Consider the following 17,829-nt stretch of genomic DNA (forward strand, 5'->3'; position numbering starts at 1 on the left):
TTATAAATTAGCGAGGCTTGTAAGGCTTGAATTTTACATACTTCCCGTTGGCAATGTATTTCTTTTACTGGCACAGCTGTTTTGAATAGTCAATTAATTAATAGGTATTTACTATCATCGCACGAGGATCATACGTCCCATTAAATTAGGAAATTGTTGTGATGAGTAAGCCGTTAATTAACATGATGAACGCTCAGTCGATATATTTCGAACAAGTCTGAAAAAATCCGATGGGATGCATTTTTCCCAGAGCGTAAATATTCAGAATCCATTTTTGAAGAATAACTAAATAAGCCAGGCATTCGATGCGCGAGGAGCGCGCAGAGTCCGAATGAAATGCTCATTATTCGATCGAGCCAACACCGCATCCCGATCAATACACGTCGCTATCGCGCATTACAAAATACATCGGTCACCACGTACAAACTCTATTAGCATACGTCGAGCGGAGCGCCATAATAACAGGAGCATTAATCCGAGCGCGTAGTTGCGACTGGAATATCAAAACAAACAGATCCAAGCGTCGATACATGGTCGACGGCCGGCGCGCATCGCAATCGACAGCGGACAGCGGAGCGGCACCGGCTAATTCGACTCACAGCTGATCGCTGAAAAGGAAAGGCCTTGAGTTCGTCGCTCGGCCAAACAACCGGCGAAAGAGCGGCGCGAGGTTCTCCCCTCGGCGAGCGCGTGCAGCCTTGGACTAGAGCGTTCGCACTGCGGCGGCACGCGACTGCGACTCATCGTCTAGCACCTTGCCATTGCATAATCGCGCGGCGCCGGCCAGCTCGCAAAGCTCGCGCGTAATTAACGCGCCGAAGCTGCTGCGTGCGCTGCGCCGGCGTCGCTTGATCGCCTCCACTCTCTCTCTCTCTCTCCCCCTGTCGTCCCAGCCGACGATCCGTCAAAACATCGCGCGCGCACGTTTGGCGCGCTCCGGTGGCGGACAATCGCGGCCGCGTCCCCCTCGTCGTTCGAGATCGCGCGAGTCCGGCCGCGGCGACGTCGCAGCGGACGAGGCGCAAATTAATGGCCGACGATGACAATGAACTTGGCCGGTCGTCGTCGCCGCGGCCGTGGTCGTCGTCGGCGCGCCACGCGGACCGCCGCCAACGTGCAATTACGCGGAGTGCATCGCGCGCGCAAACAACGAGGCCGGTCGCAGGTGTCGCGCATTCATTAGCCGCTCGCTCGGTCGCGCGCGCGCGCCACTACTACGCCAGCCGACGCGCCGTTCATTCATGCGCCGAAAATCCCTCGCCGCGCGAGCCGCGCTCGTCACCGATCGATCAGCTGGCGAGCCAATCGTTCTGCCTCGCAAATGCCTACGTCGCACGCGCGCGCGCTCCGTCTATTACGCCGACCGACTCGCTTGCCTTTTTTTCTCTCTCTTCTTCTTCCTCTCCTTTGTTTTGCTTTTTCGCGCCGCGCGCTCATGACGCTCCGCTGATTTGCCCGATAATTGGGTTAGCGTGCTAATTGACGCCTTTTACAAGCTCGCATTACTACTCGCCACGATAAAAAAGAGCGAGAGGTGGTATTGCCATATCGACGTTTCCCATTGATCTCTCGCTCCTGCCTTCGCTACCACTACGCGGGTCGACGAACTTTTGCTTTTTTCTTTTTCATTACACCTATACGCGTGTTTGTTTGTTTGCTTTTTTTCAAGTTCAATGCGATCCCAGCGGCTGTCGTGCCGTTATTGTGTTTGTTCATTACGCGTAATGTCCGATTGCGCTGGCGCGCGAAATAAGTGTGGCGCGTATCAATATTTGCAGATCGTCGTGGGAGAGAGAGACGAACGCGTAGATGTATTTGCTCTCGGAGTCTTCGACAATTACGATACGATTTCCGCTGTTTATTCGGCCTGACGCGCGCGCCACGGGACTTCCCCTCCGAGCAGCCACTGCGCGTTATGCAAAATATGCACGCGAGCATTTTCGCTGCACTGCCGTCTTCTCGGACCTCGCCGGCAATGGTTAGGTGGCAGCTCGCCGAGCGACGTCGACTGCTCGCGACGGTCTCGAAGCGGACGATCGGCAGCTGGCCTACATCCTTCCAACGACCACGCGACCGTCCGGAGCGTCTTGGCGGCAGCGCACGCAGCGTAGCAGCCCCCCGCGGTCCGTCGGTGGCGCTCGCGTGCGTCATTAAGATTTTACGACCCTCGAGCAGCTCAAGCCCAATGATAAACGGGCTCTCGCTGCTCATTCAGCAAAACGACTCTATTGTTGCTTTCTGGCCGCTGCAGAAGCAAACAGGTATACCCACCGCTCGACCGATTATATTCCAGGCTTTCGGCGGGCTTTTATTTTTACTCTCTCCCTCGGCGGCTTCTTCGCTTCTTTATTGCCGGGCGCGTGGCGGCGCCTAACCGATTAACGACCCAATCATTAGGGGGCGCCTGACCGTAACGCGCTTTTGAGGGATTTGCCGCTGCATTCAATTGTCTTGGCATTGCACGACCGCGTTCGTGGGCAGTCGCTTTGCGGTGCACGCCCGTGCCTCCCCGCGTTCTTACACCTGTGATTTTAAACACGGGTTAATGTTTCAGTGGGCTCTCGGCGTGTAATCGCTCACTTTGCGCACCCGACCGACTTGTTAACTCGACGGGCTATAGACGAGCGCGTAAGCAAATAAAAAAAAAAAAAAAAAAGTCGAGCGAGCTGTAAAATTGCCTCTGGATTATTAAGCGGCGTGTTTTCGCTAATAGGCAGGCGTTGACCGGGGAACACCGAGCAGCCGAGCACGGTCGGTGCTCCAGCGCTAGTCTCGGCGAAGCTGCTCGAGCTGGCCGTGGCGATGTGGTAGTATAGGGTATAGCTGGTGCTGATGCTGCTGCAGGTGTGGGTCGCTATATGCTTGCTGGCATGCCGAGGCCGAGCCGAGTCGAGCCGAGCCGAGCGAAAGCCGGACTCTCGCTATAACAGCCAACTTCTCTCTCTCTCTCTCTCTCTCTCTCTCGCTCGTTCGCTCGCTCGCTCGCTCGCTCGTGCGCCTTCGAGCCACGCAGCTCTCTCAGTTTAATACGGCCGCTCGCTCTCTACACGCGCCTAAACTGCACACCGACTCTTGTTGATGTTCACGGCTCTCTGCTTTTCCTTCGTTATCCTTTGCTTTTGATATTTGAATACGACGACGACGACGACGACGATCGTCTCTGAGTGACGCAACGCTCTCGAACGTAGAGTGAGACACAGAGACAGCGGGAGAGAGAGAAACACACACGCACAGTGACGTTGTTCTCTTCCCTCTTTCTGACGATTGTTGTAAACAAATCGTTCGTGCATGACGACGCACCCAACTTCAAGATGCTGTCCCATCTGCCAGCGAAACAATGATGTGGTACGACAGTGGACAGGTGAGTTTGTCGAGTACGCTCGAGCAGCACATTCCCCTTTTCGTCAGCTTCCTCTTTGGCCGTTATGAATTAGCGGCAAATACTTCTCGCTAGAGGGATGCCGACTAGCCACAATTTGATCGTCCTCTGTCACGAGCAATGTTTTCGGACGAAGCAATGTACGCTCGGACGTTTCACGTAACAAAGCAAAACTGCTCCGTCGAGCAAAACGAATTCCACTGTAAATATCGCTCCGAAGCTCCCTCGTCGACACGGTCCTCGAAGAGAAAGCTCGAAAAACGCGAGCTTGCGGGAGCCAGACAAAAAGAGCGCGAGCACGAAGAAAATGAACATCAAAGAAAAAACATTCCGCCCGATGACGTGCAGAGCCGGCACACGCTGGCGGCGGTGCACGATGACGTATGACCGGCGAGTCGGGTATCAGATTTGACGCGTGCCGAGCTAAACCTCGTGTTGGGATAGTTTGAATTCGAAGCGATCCCGCGTTTCCTCGGGCGCTCCCGCGCTCTACAGTTCAGCCTCTCTCTCTCTCTCTCGCTCGCTCGTCAACTCGGCCCGGATCTACCTACTGGCCGGCGCGTATTCGCATTTGCGTAGATGGCATATCGAGCGCTGGAGGGGGAAGGGGAGACGGGCTATAGATAGTGCCCTCTCGCTCTCTCCTTGTGAGGCGAGCCGGCTGCGAGCGCGCCCCGATGACGCTTGGTGGTCGCAAGAGGGCCGACCGCGAGGCGACTGCGTCCGGCCGAGCTTTCCATTGTCCGTGCGCCACGGGGCCCGAAGCCTTGGCGATAGAGAGTTCGTCGGCGAGCGCTGCGCGAGCGTGCAAGGGTCGAGCAGCTATATCAAGCCGGCGGAGGGCAGAGCAGCAGCAGCAGCAGCAGCAGCAGCAGCAGCAGCAGCAACAGCAGCAACAGCAGTACCAGCACCAGCAGTTGTCTTGCTTCACTTGGCCGCGCGCGCGGAGAGCGAGCTGCCGCCGCTGCTGCTGCTGGTGCCGCTGGCACTGGCGCGACTGCGTTCGTCGGCAGGGTGGGGGAGGGCTGGCGACCAATCGCCGAGAGGCAACCGCGTTGCCATGGCCACCGCGACGACAACAAGCCACCGTCGAGAGCTGGTAGCCACGATGAGGGGCTCCGCTGCTTAAGAGCTGCCCCTTCTCTCTCTCTCTCTCTCTCTCTCTCTCTCTCTCTCTCTCTCTCTCTCTCTCTCTCTCTCTCTCTCTCTCTCTCTCTCTCTCTCTCTCTCTCTCTCTCTCTCTCTGTCTTTCCCTCTTTGCCGCATCTAATTGGCCCGACTGTCGATTTCTCGACGGTCGCGGGGCCGAAAGCTCGGCGATCGCGGTGAGCTTGCGCCGCGAGACAGTCGAGGTCTTCGCGACGATAAGCATTGCCGAGCGGACGAATGCCAGAGAGTTGAGTCACGAAACGCCGAGTCTGCCACTTTTTTTTTTCTTCGCAGCGGCAGCTCCGCTCGATCGCCCACACGCGCCTCGGTCGTCTATCGAACTCATTAAACTTGGGACGAATGATAAAAGCCTCGGCGATCGTCCCATTGGAGATACGGCTCGACGACTCGATCGAACGCGAGCGCATTTGACGAAGTCTCGCGCGCGGCGGCGGCGGCGGCAGCAGCGGCGGCGGCGGCGGCGGCTAGGTCATCGGGAACTTCTATCTTTATCCATCAGGAGCGCGCATAGCGCGCTCGGCGCCAGGTGCATTACCCGCGTCCTCGGTTTTGCGGTTCTCTTTTCTCTCCGCGCGGCAACGCACGCGCGCACGCTCGAGCTTTAAATTTTTGAAACAACCGTTCCGCGCGTTGCCGACCCACCGCGCATTATTGATCCCTAAGCCGCTGGCGGTTTTTCGAGATTTCGCCCGGCGTCTCTGCGCCCGCTCTCGTTCCCCGTCGCGCGGACTCGTCGCGATCCAGCGATGCTTTTTCTGCTCGCGAAACGCGCTGCATCCTCCGCCGACGCTCCGGCCGCGCGCACTCCAAATCAACGTCGACGCTCGAACGTGGCGCAAGCCTCGCCGACTGGCCGGTTTATCGCTTTACTTATTTCGACATCTTTGCTCCGCAAAGAAGAAACATTGTGCAACGACACGTAGGAAATATTGATTTACTCGTAAGTCGTTTATTGAGCGAACGTTGCTTGCTACAGACGATCTGCCGCCAGTAACTCAACCGTGCGAAGCCGCGTATTCAAGGTTTCGGAATTGATGAAATAACACGCCGAGCTCGACGCAACGTCTCATCTGCCCGACAAGTCAGCGACTGATTTGCCTCTTTGCGTTGGACGACGACGACGACGAGCGCGGCGAGAAGAGAGCCGCGATAATAATTATGTGACACGCGGGGAAAGCGGGCAGGTACGCGCGAGCCCTCGAGTATCCGGCGAGAGGTAAACAAATGTTTGACGGTCGATCGCTCACGGTAGGTATACGATACGTATAATGCGGTCGGTGGGTATGCCGAGCACGTTGCAATCAGGTTAAACTAGCGAGCGAGACAGAAAGAGAGAGAGAGAGAGAGAGAGAGAGAGAGCGCGTGCTGTAATAGTAACACGTACGAGTATAGGCAAAATATACACGTGCGTGCCATTGACCCAGCGAAGCGCGCGCGAGCCGGTAACAATTCTTTCCCCTCTCCGCCTCCTCCTGCGCCAACTTTGCCGGCTCTTTAATTCGCAATAAAACGCCGGCGAGAGCGCGGCTATCGATACGCGATCTGTCAATAGCCCATTCATAAAGCGCGCGCGCGAGAAAAAAAGAAGGAAAAACGAGAGCGCGTAGCGGCACAACAATGCGCTCGTCAATTCACCCACGTCACTCCGATATTTTCGTTTTTCTGCTTTTTTTTTTTCTTTCTTTCTTTGTTTTATTCAAATTTCAAGTTTTCAATGGCTGAAGGTGGGTCGATCGTTACGGGACTTGAATGGTCAGCACCGATTCGCGTCAACGAAGACACGTACGTGCCGTGTGATTTACGTTGGCCGCGTGTCGCTTAACGGCGCGCGGCGGCATTGCAATTACTATCGACGCCGAAGATCGTTCGCGCACGTTGCGTCGCGAGGGCTAAGCCGAACGCAAGCTGAGAAAAGCGAGCGACGATCGGGCGCACCGGTGCCCGGAGAAATCCAGTCGACAGGCAGGCGCGTCGAGCGTTGCGCAAGGCATCGCTTTGTCGACGCCCGGGAGAGGGACTAAAGGTCCGCCGAGCAGGCGACTAGTGCGCGGTGCGGCGCTTTTCCGCGGTTCGCTCGCGCGTTCGCGGGGCCGCCCGACGCGCACTTGTCCCATGATCGACGAGCGCCGCCAGCCGCGAATATACATCAATCTGGCGTGATCGCCGTCGCTCGAGTAAAAAGCAACGGGGGAGCACAAGCAGAAAATCCCGCGGGCAGTCGGAGAGTCGCGTCGTCGCGGCGCACGCCGTTGTCGGCCGCTCGCTCGTGCTAACGGTAAACCGAACCGTTACACTCTCCCGCGAGCGAGAAACTTCTCTCGCTCGCAGCCGAGTACCGCGCGCCCGAGCCAAGGGGAAGACTCGCGCTGCCTGCGCACGCACGCCGTGCGCGCGTAGGAGGACCGGGCCCCGTGGGCGGCTGCCTCGAGCGGGCACGGGACTTTCGGCGGAAATCCCCGAGGGACGCGCACTCGCGACCAGTGCCAGCAACGATGCTCCCGCACTCGGACAAAGAAGGAAGAAAGGGAGGAGAGCAAACGAAACGAAGCGCGAACGGCCTGGGAGCGTTGCGCGAGCCGAGCGCCGAACCGCGGCTCGCGACGAGTGCGTACGAACGCGCTGCATTTCGAGCGATAGCCACTGGCGGACGCGTTTTCAATCAACGAAACGAGTTCGCGTGGCAGCGAACGGGCGTCGATTCGTCGCCTCGTCCTCGACCGGCGAACGAGTCGCAGCGAAGGAAGCGCCGGGCAATAAAGGTGTCACCTGGCGCGCGCGGCCGACTGCGGTCTCCGGTTGTCCGCGAGAGCGAGACCGGTGTGCAGGTGCCGCGGGGCGACATTGGATGCGCTCTCCTCCTCCCCCGGGCACGTTGTTAAAGACCTTAACCCTCGTTCTCTCGTTCTCGCTCTTTCATCGGACCGATCACCAGCGCGACTGTCCATGCCCGGTGATCGATAAGCCGTCGTCGGAACGTTTGCCGGAAGACGCCCGGGTAAAGGCAACGCAGTTGGGAGCGTAATAATTCAATCGTGCCGCGAGTCGCGTCGCTTCCGCCTGTAATCGACGGGATGCAGCCGGCTGCAGAAGCGCGCCAGGCTCGGCGCCGCTGATCGATCGCGCGTCGCCCGTTAAGAAGTCACTCGCTGGCCGAGCGCGCCCCGCGCCTGTTATTGCCGTGTCGCTGACCCAGTGAGCGGATCGCTTGCGCGCAGCGTGTCGCGCGCGACGAAGCGCCCGGCCGGGCAAGGGAGCGATCCTAGCGAAGGAGAACAAGATGGAATCAGTCGCGCGCGACGCCGGGCGAACGACGTCGTCGACGTATAAACGGGCGGGCGCGAGAGGGCAAGAGAGGTCCCTCGTCACTTTCGCCCTCGGCAGCAGCGGCGACGCACCTACCCGCGAGAGCTCCGGACCGCATGCCTCACCTCGAGATGCAACAGCTGACGGCAACGGGGCGCTTTCTTTTTCTCTCTCCTGTGCAGTCGCTAGCCTGCGATCGATAATACACAGCCTTCGAGCGGTGGTCTGTCATCTACCTGGCAGCGACGATCCGGCCGTGAAAACGGCCTGCGGCTTGACGCGATCGTCGTTTCTCTTTCTTGCGGGCAATCGCGGTGACCCTTCGATAATTGATGCCGTGCAGGTACAAAGAGGCAACGACCTCCGCGCGTAAACACAGGCGCCTTCGGCCGTGCTTGTGCTTCGCCCGGTCGTGGCCCGAACTCCGTACCTGCCTTCGCCGCGCGCCTTTGTTCGCTCGACGCTCCGTCGACGTATCGAGGCCCATTCTTCCGCGCCCGCTGACCGCATTCTGCTGCTGCACTCTCGGCCGCCCGGCGAGCGCTCGCCGCGCGCTCCGTGTCTTCGCCCGATGGGTTGGGTTAATAGCAGCGCGACGAATCGATGCGATCTCGGTCGGACGACCGTGACAAGCTGCGGATCGAGGAGGCGCGTGCGAGTGGACACGGCCAATGTACGTATGTACACATAGGTATCGAGCGATGCCGCTGCGGCCATTTTTCATTTTTCAAAGGCATTTTTCAAAGGCCGCCACTTCCCGACCCGGCGCATGCTAATCTCGAGAGGGTCAGCTTTGCGTAACTATAGTGCGCCTCTACGATTTGCGCGGCGGTTCGCCGTGTGTACACACGAGCTATCCGCCTCTATCTCTCTCTCTCACTCCCCTCGCTTCTCGCGATGCGGAGCCCATTTGAGCGTGAACTTGACAACAGGTGACACACGAGTCTTCTGCCTCTCGCGCGCTCTTGCATTTTCCGTGTACGTGTGTGCACGTGCTCGGTCGCCGCTTCTCCCACACAGACACCCGAGCGCCGTCGCTTTGGCTACTGGCAGCAAACCTTCATTCTACTTTCCTTTTCTCTTTGAGAGTCGCGTGCCACCGCTGCGCCGCACGTCTGGCTTATATACCTGCCCGCCAGAAATATCACGTGTCGACGCTTGTATTTGCTCCGTGTTTTGCTCTTCGTTGCGGGCTCGTCATCGATACTCTTGGCTCGCTCGCCTGCTTACCGTGGCGCACGCGACAGCGCCACCGATCGAGTCGATCGCGCTCGTGCGCGATCCTCCGCGCATACCGCGACCGACAAAAGACAGCCGGCGGCGCAAGCGACCGAGCCACTTGTCGACGCCGTGCGGCCCGATCTCGAACGGCGCGAAGAAGCAGTCGGCCGACGATTCGCCGCAGCCTCCTGCCTTTCGTCCCGTTCCGTCGACTCGGCCGGCGGAAACGAAGCGCCGCCGTGGGTGCGCGAACAAGCGAGACGCGCTCCCTCCGTCCCTTTTATTGGCCGTATTCGCGCTTTACTATCCGGCGAATCGGCCGACGGAGAGAGGAGCACGTACCGCTCCGCACGTGTGTTCATTCACGCATCCTCTCGCCGCCTTGCGCGCACTTCGCGGCGTGTCTCGTGGCGTCGATCGCGCGCGCGCGGCCAGTTTTTCGCCAGCGGCGCGCACGTGGGTACTCGCGTTGGCGCCCCCCGCCCCGTCCCCGGGGAGCAAAAAGAAGCGGACGGACCGCGGCGCGCCAAGACGCTAGTCGCCACGCGGCAGGCGGACGGCGACGGGTCGCGCTTGGCTTTCGCGCGCTTGCTGCTCGGCCCTCCTTCGGGCTCCGTCCACCTCGTCTTCCGAGACTCGGCTGTCCGACGCGGCCGGCCTAGGGCCTTTCGTCGTAGGGCTTTGCAGCGCGTTGCTCTGCCTCGCTGAGCAGCAGCTGGCCGGCGATCCTCTTGCTTCCTCCTTTTGTCGATGCCGCGGCTGTCGATCAGCAGTCCTCGTATGGCTTTCCTTCGACGCGAGCCAAAAGGTGCATCGTCGGCTGGTGACGACTGCCATTGGGGATCGTCGAGAATTCGCGAAACTGCGCTACGCAGGCATGTATACAAGCGACTACATCGGCAGCGCCAGCAGAAGCTAGCGCACATAACGAGTATGCGGCAGTTATCTCGCTAATGACTGCTCGAGCTGCAGCGGCAGCAGCAGCAGCAGCAGCAGCAGCAGGTTGCAGGCAGCGGGATAGGAATAAATTGGCGCGACGGATAGCAGAGTCTGAGGCGAGAGAGAGAGAGAGAGAGAGAGAGAGAGAGAGAGAGAGAGAGAGCGAGGAGCTTATCGTGTGTGAATTGGCCGGAGCGAGCGAACGAGGGAGGAGTGGGAGGAAAGAGCCGCGTGGGTGCCGGGGACTCACACGTGCACACGAGACAGAGGAGACCTTTAAGGCACGCCGCTACGCAAACGAGAGCGCGAGAGGTAGGGGAAAATTTACGGCGAAAAGAGCGCACTCGCGGCGCGGCCTTCGCGCTGACAGGAGGCTCTCCGCGACCTTCTCGCGCTCGCCGCTCCGGCCCGCGATCGACGACGCGCCGATTCGCGATTGGCGGCAGCTTGGTAGCGAGCCCGCGCGACTCGGGCGCGGCGGCGATCGCCCGACGCGCAGGAAACATCGCTGACGCTCGAGTCGAGCGCCGGAGCACGACTGGTCCAGTGAGCGCGAATCAAAGTCGAGCCGCGTCGCCGACGATGGAACTTCGTCAACGCGAAGAACAGCGAACGGCAAGAGCGAGACACGAAGAATCGTCGGCGAATAAAGCAACGACGCGTCGTGGGATTTCTCAAGGCTCACCTACGCCTCTCTCCTGGGCGCGCACGTGCGAAGCCTGCCAACGCGGCCGCTGGCTGGCGCTAGTTCTCCAGCGCGGTCGCGGCTTGTTAGAGACGGCGTATTTCTCTCTCTCTCTCTCCCCTCCGGAAATTCCACGCTCGTACGTGTGCGCTCGCACACGCGCACGCACACACGTACACACACACACGCGCGCGCGAACGAGTATAGCGTCAGAGATAACCTCGTCTCTCCGTGCTGGTTTCGTTCGCTCGCTGCTGCTGCTTCGCTCATGGTTATACTACTCGATTTTACTCTCCTTCGTTTTTTCTCGCAACAAATCGTCGACGAATTTCAATCAAAAGTTATCGCTTTAACTTCTATTTAGCTCTTTGTTCTACGTGGGAGTTGTTTTTTTTTTTCATTCGTTCGTGGCTTTTATAATGTACGAGTTTTGCGATCGAATATTTCGCTTTTGCAGAGACCGAGAGAGAAGTTGAATTATACTCGAAGAGCTGAACTTGCGAGACTGCTCGAACGCGCTTCAACCTCGTTTTTCTTCATTTCATTATTTCGTAAAGTACTTTTTATGAGTCGGAATGAAAAGCGGCTTATAATTATTTTATCCTAAAAAAGGAATATATTTTCTTTGTAATAAATAGACGTTTCATTTATAATACGATTTCAGCGAGTATATATCTGTAGACCTTGTAGATGGTTTGTTTACTCGATATTACTTCATACTTATTAATCAGCTGAGGCCTACACAATTGTATTTCAATCGAAACTATTAATACAGATTTACATTTACGATGGTAAATGCACGTCATCGGGCAATTGATTATTGATTTGGCGTTGGAAGTACATAAGAAATTCGGCAGCCACGTGAAATTTCATTTATCTTTCAACTTCATTCCAGTAATCAATCTTATCAACCTTATCAATCGATCAGCCCTCGAATACTTAGACAAACACAACGGGACAGAAATAAACGTCGAACGATCAACGTATACGCACAGGATTACGAAACAGCAGTGGTGTCCCGTAGGTCCCGCATCCCCCCCTCTATCCCGCGGTCAGTGCGCAGCTCGCAATTACGCAAGAACTCAAGTCTATGTCACGTACTCTAAACTCGAGAAATGCAAAAATGTTCGTGGAAGCAACGGGAGGATGTAACCATGAGGAGGTCGTTACATCCTCGCCGCGGTGTACGTAAACGCGCGACCGTTGCCGACGTTGATCGAGCTTTCGCGCCGTGCCGCGAACGAGGATTACGCAATTGATGCCGTTCCTTGCCCGCGACTCCGCGAGGCGATTTGCGCGTTAAGGGGTCCGGCCGGAGCGCGCGCACTCCGACGCGCGAACGCGGCGCCGCGCCGTTCCAGCGACGGACGAGAGGTCGGGCCCCGGCTAATTATTCGCCGTCAGACGACTCTCGCGCGCCTGTCGACGGCGGGCTGATCGAATTAAACTTTGTGCCGCGGATGACGTTTGCCGCCAACTTCGCGCTCCGACATTTGCATAATCTGAATTAGACGTAATCGGGTTTAAGATTTCGGGCGACGACTCGCGGTTCTTCGGCTTTCTTTTCGACGCTCGCTCGCCGCGCATCGCATGCCGCGCTCAAGTTTGGCGCAAAACACCGCGATGGTACGCGCATTCGCAGGCGTATTTGTACACTTGTGCCTTCCCACTTTTTTTCGTTCGCGACGTAAAAGAAAAAAAAAAAAAAAAAAAAACAAGCTGCACCACAGGCAGTCAGCTTACGTAACGCTCTATGTACTGGCGGGCTCGCGCGCCGATGACTACGCCGTGACGTATACACTGCAAACAACAACAAAAGTGATCATTGTTCCGGCGATTGAGTCTCGTTGAGTTTTTACCACCTCGGCTCGATCGTTCCGACGAATTGCCGACTATTGGCAGTTACGCGGATTACGGCGCACGCACTATAAAGACTCGGAGTCGTTTGTGCATCTTGCGTGGTGATCTTTCGTAATCGCCGTCGCGACGAGAAAAGCTGCGAGGAATCAATAGTCCCATTACGATTGCCCGGTCCCTCGGAGAACAAACAAAGAGAGAGCGTTCCGCGGGGTTCGCTCACCTCTCGGCGAAAAAACAAAAAAAACATCGTGATTAAAAACACATACCTGTGGAGACTGGTCGTCGCAGTCGCCGCGACGGCGGGCGTCGCGCGTGCGTAATGCAAGTAACCTATAAAATAAAAAGAGAGAAAGAGAGAGAGAGAAATGTTGGTGTAGTACGTACGCAGTCGGCTACATAGCTTGCATACGCCTCTGTGTGTGTGTGTGTGCGCGTGTGGCTGTATGTGTATGAAGTTGAAAGCAGGAAGTCAGTGTCCTATGTGGGACATTGGCGCCGCGGCGGCGCCACGTGTGCCCGCTATCGAACCGACATCCACCCACCCGCCTACCGACCCTCCTCCTTCCCTCTGCACTGCCGACGAGCTCGTGGCCCGAACGAATAACGTTCCTGCCAGACTCTGTCTGTCTGTCTGTCTCTCTCTCTCTCCCTCATTTTTTTTTGTATTTTCGAGCATGTTTTTACACGGCTTCGCTGAAATTTATAAATCCATGGATTTACGGCACCATCAGTCGCAGCCTATGCACTGTAATCAGGTCGAATGACACTTTGACGGATCGTCGAGCGTTCGCTGCAATGGAGCGCAGGGATTAACGCTGTGCCGCGGGCCTTCGCGGATCCTCGCCGTGGCAGAGCCGGCAGTTACGCGCGACGGTCAGCGAGCGGGAAAGCAGGAGGTACGGACGAGGGGCACTTTCGAATTCGAGTGGGCGCCGCCTCTCCGGCGCCCTCTTCCTCGTTACCGCGCGGGATCGCGTGCTCGCCGCGCGAGGGAGTCAATTTTCGAGTGGCGCGGATCAAAGTAAGCAGCTAATCAATCGAAGCCTGCGTCCCTCCGCCGCTACGTCGCGTCCGCGTTGTCCAAGCGCGCGCGGACGATTCGAATCGACGATTCCGCTCGCTGCCAAATAACCTGTATGCACTTGGATCGCTCTCTCTCTCTCTCTCTCAAATCTCGGTTTCGCGCTCGCCGTGTCCCGTCCTCTTACGTTTCGATTACTTACTGTTTCTTTTTGGTCCTCTTCGGCGTCTCCGCTGGCTTATCCGCGCTTTCGATCTTGTCTAGCGACTTTACCCGCCCCCTCCTCGCGTCCCCGCGCGTTCTCGTAGATTCGTGTTTCCTATTAAGGTTAAGTTTCCCTTTATTGCGGGATCCGCTCATCTAATTTTCCACTACGAATCATTTCGTTTTCTGCGCGTTCTTTGCCTTGACACGGCCCCTCGTGCGCTCGTAATCAAGACTTCGCGTCGCATACGCGTCCGATCCCATCCTTTTCTGGCCGGTTGCAATGCCGGAGAGTGCAGCGACGACTTCGCGACAAAGTTCGCGTGTCCACGTCGGCGCCGACGGGCGATTTGTTCGATCGACGATCCGATTAACGGTTATTGGCGAACCGAGGGCGACGGCGATTGACTCCGTGCGAAAGGAATAGCCCGACAAGCGGCCAAGCGGCATCTGTACACGGGACGCGCGGCCCGGCGATCGTTGGCGTTCAGTAGAAGCCGCGCGCACCGTTGGGACGGCCACCAATCATCCGTCCATCGCCAAGCAGCGACGACGGGTTATCCAGCAAAATTGCGTACCGGTCAGCGTCTGATTTTCCATTTGCGATTAAAAAGTGGCGGGTGCGCGGGGTGGCTGCCGTGGGGGGGGGGGGGGGGGGCAGGACGGTCAAATATAGCGTCGGATCGATGATTAGCGGCGTGCGGCGGCTAGCTGATATCGATCGAGGCAACAGCAGCGCCATCGGCCCTCCCTTCGCGCAAAGCCACTGCACTCGGTCCAGAATACTATAGCCGGCTTCAGCCCCGAGAGCGCCAGCGCCAGGACTATCGATCCTCCTGCCACCACCACCACCACCACCACCACCGCTGTGCGGAGAGAGAGCGCGCGCACGAATATTTAAACGCGCTCTATTTTTCGACGCTCCCTCTCTCTCTCTCGCATTAATGTGATTGGATTTCTCTCTATCTCTCTCTCTCTCTCGTCCCTCTTCTTTATTCAGGACAAGAAAAACCGGGTTGTCAAAAATTTTTGAGCCTCAGCTGGCATTGTTTTTCCAATAAAAAGCGACAGTGCGAGCGGCATCGGATATCGATTGGCGGGAATTCTTCTGTGTACGCGCGCGCAACAACAAGAAAATAAAAAAAAAAATAAAAGCGAGGTTTTTCAGCGCGTACGACATCCTTTCGCGCGATCGAAATTACTTTTGCTTACACGCGCGCGATGGAATAGCCGAGCCTTGTTATTCCTTGGGCCGTTAGCCGAATAGCATAAAAATGCAAGCTTCTCCGTCCAATTTTCGCGATGGAATGGCTCGTCTTCTTCGGAAATTCCGTCCCCGTTGTCGCCGGTTGCCGCGCGAATATCGCGAATGCGTGAAAACGCTGGATAATTCATTGGCGCCGTGGTCACCGATATTGCCGTTGCATTATTGATAGGCGGAACGTGGGAGGGGGGGGGGGGCTCGGATAAATAATAAGGAAAGAAACAGGTTGTCGAGAGATCTGGATGTCGGTCCGAGAGGCAGGTGCGTGGCGTAATCGGATTATCGAGCGCGTCAAATGCGTCGAGGCGCGCGGATTGTACAATGGAGCGTTCACGGCGGCAAAGTGATGGATGCAGTGCGCGCGGAGAGCACGTGCTCTTTGCCGTCTCGGGCGTTAAAAAGCGCGCTCGCCGCCGCCGGCACACGCGCGTCACGCGTACCTGCACGTCTATTGTTACGGCTCGTAAAAACCCGTCGGGCCGTTAACATTCGGCGCTCCGATACACTGGCTCCGCGATCAGCTGATGTCGGAGCGCCGCCGCGCAAACAAACTCGCATGCATTGTCTCTCTCTCTCTCTCTCTCTCTCTCTCTCTGCTGCCGCTGCCGCTGCCGGTGTGCAGTAGTACACTTCGCCAACTTGTTTTTCCAAGAGTCGCGAGTGCCGGCTCAGCGTCGTAGTGTCGCCGCCGCTGTCGTCGCAGCCGCCGCCGCCGCCGCCGCCGCTAGAGCCACAACAGATAAGCCGTATCGCCGGGAAAACACGTACGATGCGCGTGTATCTCCGACTATATATCGATGGCGATGTGTTTACGGGCAACGTGTGCGCGTACACTGACGTTTAGCCCCGGTCTTTATAATCGCCAGCTGTTAAGACGACCGGTACACTTGCTTCCATGGCTTTTGAGACGATCGGCTTGTGCTTTCATTTGTGCTTGTTTTTTTCTTTTTCTTTTTTTTTTCCTTTGTTTTTCTTTGCGCGCCGATCGTATATTCAAATTAGGATGCGCTTCAGGCTTTTGACTAGCGATGTTATCGAAACGTAATGCAGCTCTTAGTACTTCGCAAATGATGGTTTAACGGGAAATCCATCCGAAAATATTGTATTCTCGCGTTTACGTAATGTAGGCAAAAAAGCGGCGGTTAGAGGCAGGGGGATTCGAGCACGCAACAAACGTGAGCTCATAAAAATTGATTCCCCCAAAAGGCCGGGACCTGTATCCGAATCCCCGCGCGTAACAAACAACAAGAAAAAGGATTCGAAGCCGTACATGACAATGCAAATCCCGTGTATCACGGATTGACATCGCTCACTCTCTCCGCGTGCGGCATTAGAATTTTCGGTAGTCGCGTGCGTGCGAACAGAAGCGGAGAGAGCGAGCGGCCGGCGCTTAATTGGCGATTACCGCAGTACAGATGCTCCTTTAATTACAGGCACGATACACTCTGCGGCGATAATCGCTCATCCGACCTACAGCCTGCCTCTCTGTTTACTTCGGCCGGCTTGGCGCGTTGCCCTGTCTCTCTCGGCGATTCGTTTATTTTCCGGCTGATTTACTCCTCGAAAGCGTCTAAGAGACATGTAGGCGCGAGAGTCGTCGATCGATTCCATCGATTCCACGCGGTTGTGTCCAAGTCGAGTCGCGAGGACGCGGGACGAATCGCCTCTCTCTCTCTCTCTCTCTCTCTCTCTCTCTCAATTGCCCGCGGCCCCACGCACACGTCGCCTTGACTTTCCTCCGATCGCTTTCGCTTTTATTTATCCGATTCCTTTTTCTTCCCTCCGGCTGCGGCCGCGTCCCTCGGCGTTCGCGCGGCCGCTTCTCATCGAAAATGCCATTCCGCCCGGCAGTCGCGCCGCGCGCAGACTCGAAACGCATCCGCGCATCGAGTTTTACGCCTGTGCCAGCGGCGGGGAGGCGTTCGCCCGCCGGATCGCAAAATACCTGCCGCGCCTGATTACGCACCGAGTGGATAATAATACAGCGCGTACGGTTCTCTAGGGCAAAACGACCCACGCTCGCGCGCCGGCTAAACCCATCAAAGCCCGAGCACGCTCGGCTGTAATGAAAAATCGATACGCATCCCCCGCAAAGGCTCTATCTCGATCGACGAGAGAAAAGGAAGTAAAACGACCGGTGTTTTTTTCAATTGGCGCTGCCGAGGCCCTAATACCACCGCAAAGCCGTAGAGCGCCGCGGCCGATCTAGTTTTTTCCTTCCACCTTGCCTTTTTTCTCTCTCTCTCTCTCTCTCTCTCTCTCTCTTCTCCTTTTTTCCCCCGTTTTTTCTTTTCTGCTCCGAAATTCGCGTGCAGCCCGTGTGCTCTATAGCGTCGACTCAGAGCCGAGCTATATGGCGACCCCCTACTCGGCCGCTGGAAAATCCATACGGCGAGGCCGCCCCGGCTGGGGAAGTCCCGACTGCGCGCGCAACGTCCCCCGCGATCATCCCTCTCTGCGGAATTTCGCGATCGCTGCGTTTTTATTTTTTCTTGCCCCCTCTGCCCCGTTTTTTCCCCGTTTCCTTGTCTCCTTTCCCTCGTCCAACATTGCAATTGTCCACGGTACCGTGGTTGATCGATCGATCGACAGTCGGTCAATCTCTCTACTCGGCTGCCCGTTGCGCCAATTGCGTTCGTCGCTGCGTTTCGAAAAAAAGCCTTTTTAGTGGATTTTCGGATGGACGCCGACGAGATTGTTTCCGGCGTCGTGCGACGCCGCTGACCTTCGTTGGCAGCACTCCGCGTCGTCGCTCGCTCGTGCTCCTCTCAAAATCTGATGAG

General features: G+C 57.0%; 1 protein-coding gene across 1 annotated transcript in view; it reads left to right on the forward strand.

The window, feature by feature from the left end:
• Nucleotides 1–3,056: 3,056 nt before the first annotated feature.
• The window catches only part of LOC131670439 (vacuolar protein-sorting-associated protein 36-like), a 36,888-nt gene continuing 22,115 nt past the window's right edge, over nt 3,057–17,829 (forward strand). The window contains exon 1 of the mRNA XM_058946042.1: nt 3,057–3,361. Coding sequence (XP_058802025.1) covers nt 3,338–3,361 — 24 coding nt within the window. The 5' untranslated portion in view covers nt 3,057–3,337. The remainder of the gene's footprint in view (nt 3,362–17,829) is intronic.

This window comes from Phymastichus coffea, unplaced genomic scaffold, assembly GCF_024137745.1.
Source record: "Phymastichus coffea isolate CEN01 unplaced genomic scaffold, Cenicafe_Pcof_1.1 PCOF00110, whole genome shotgun sequence".
In the NCBI taxonomy this organism is placed as follows: domain Eukaryota; kingdom Metazoa; phylum Arthropoda; class Insecta; order Hymenoptera; family Eulophidae; genus Phymastichus; species Phymastichus coffea.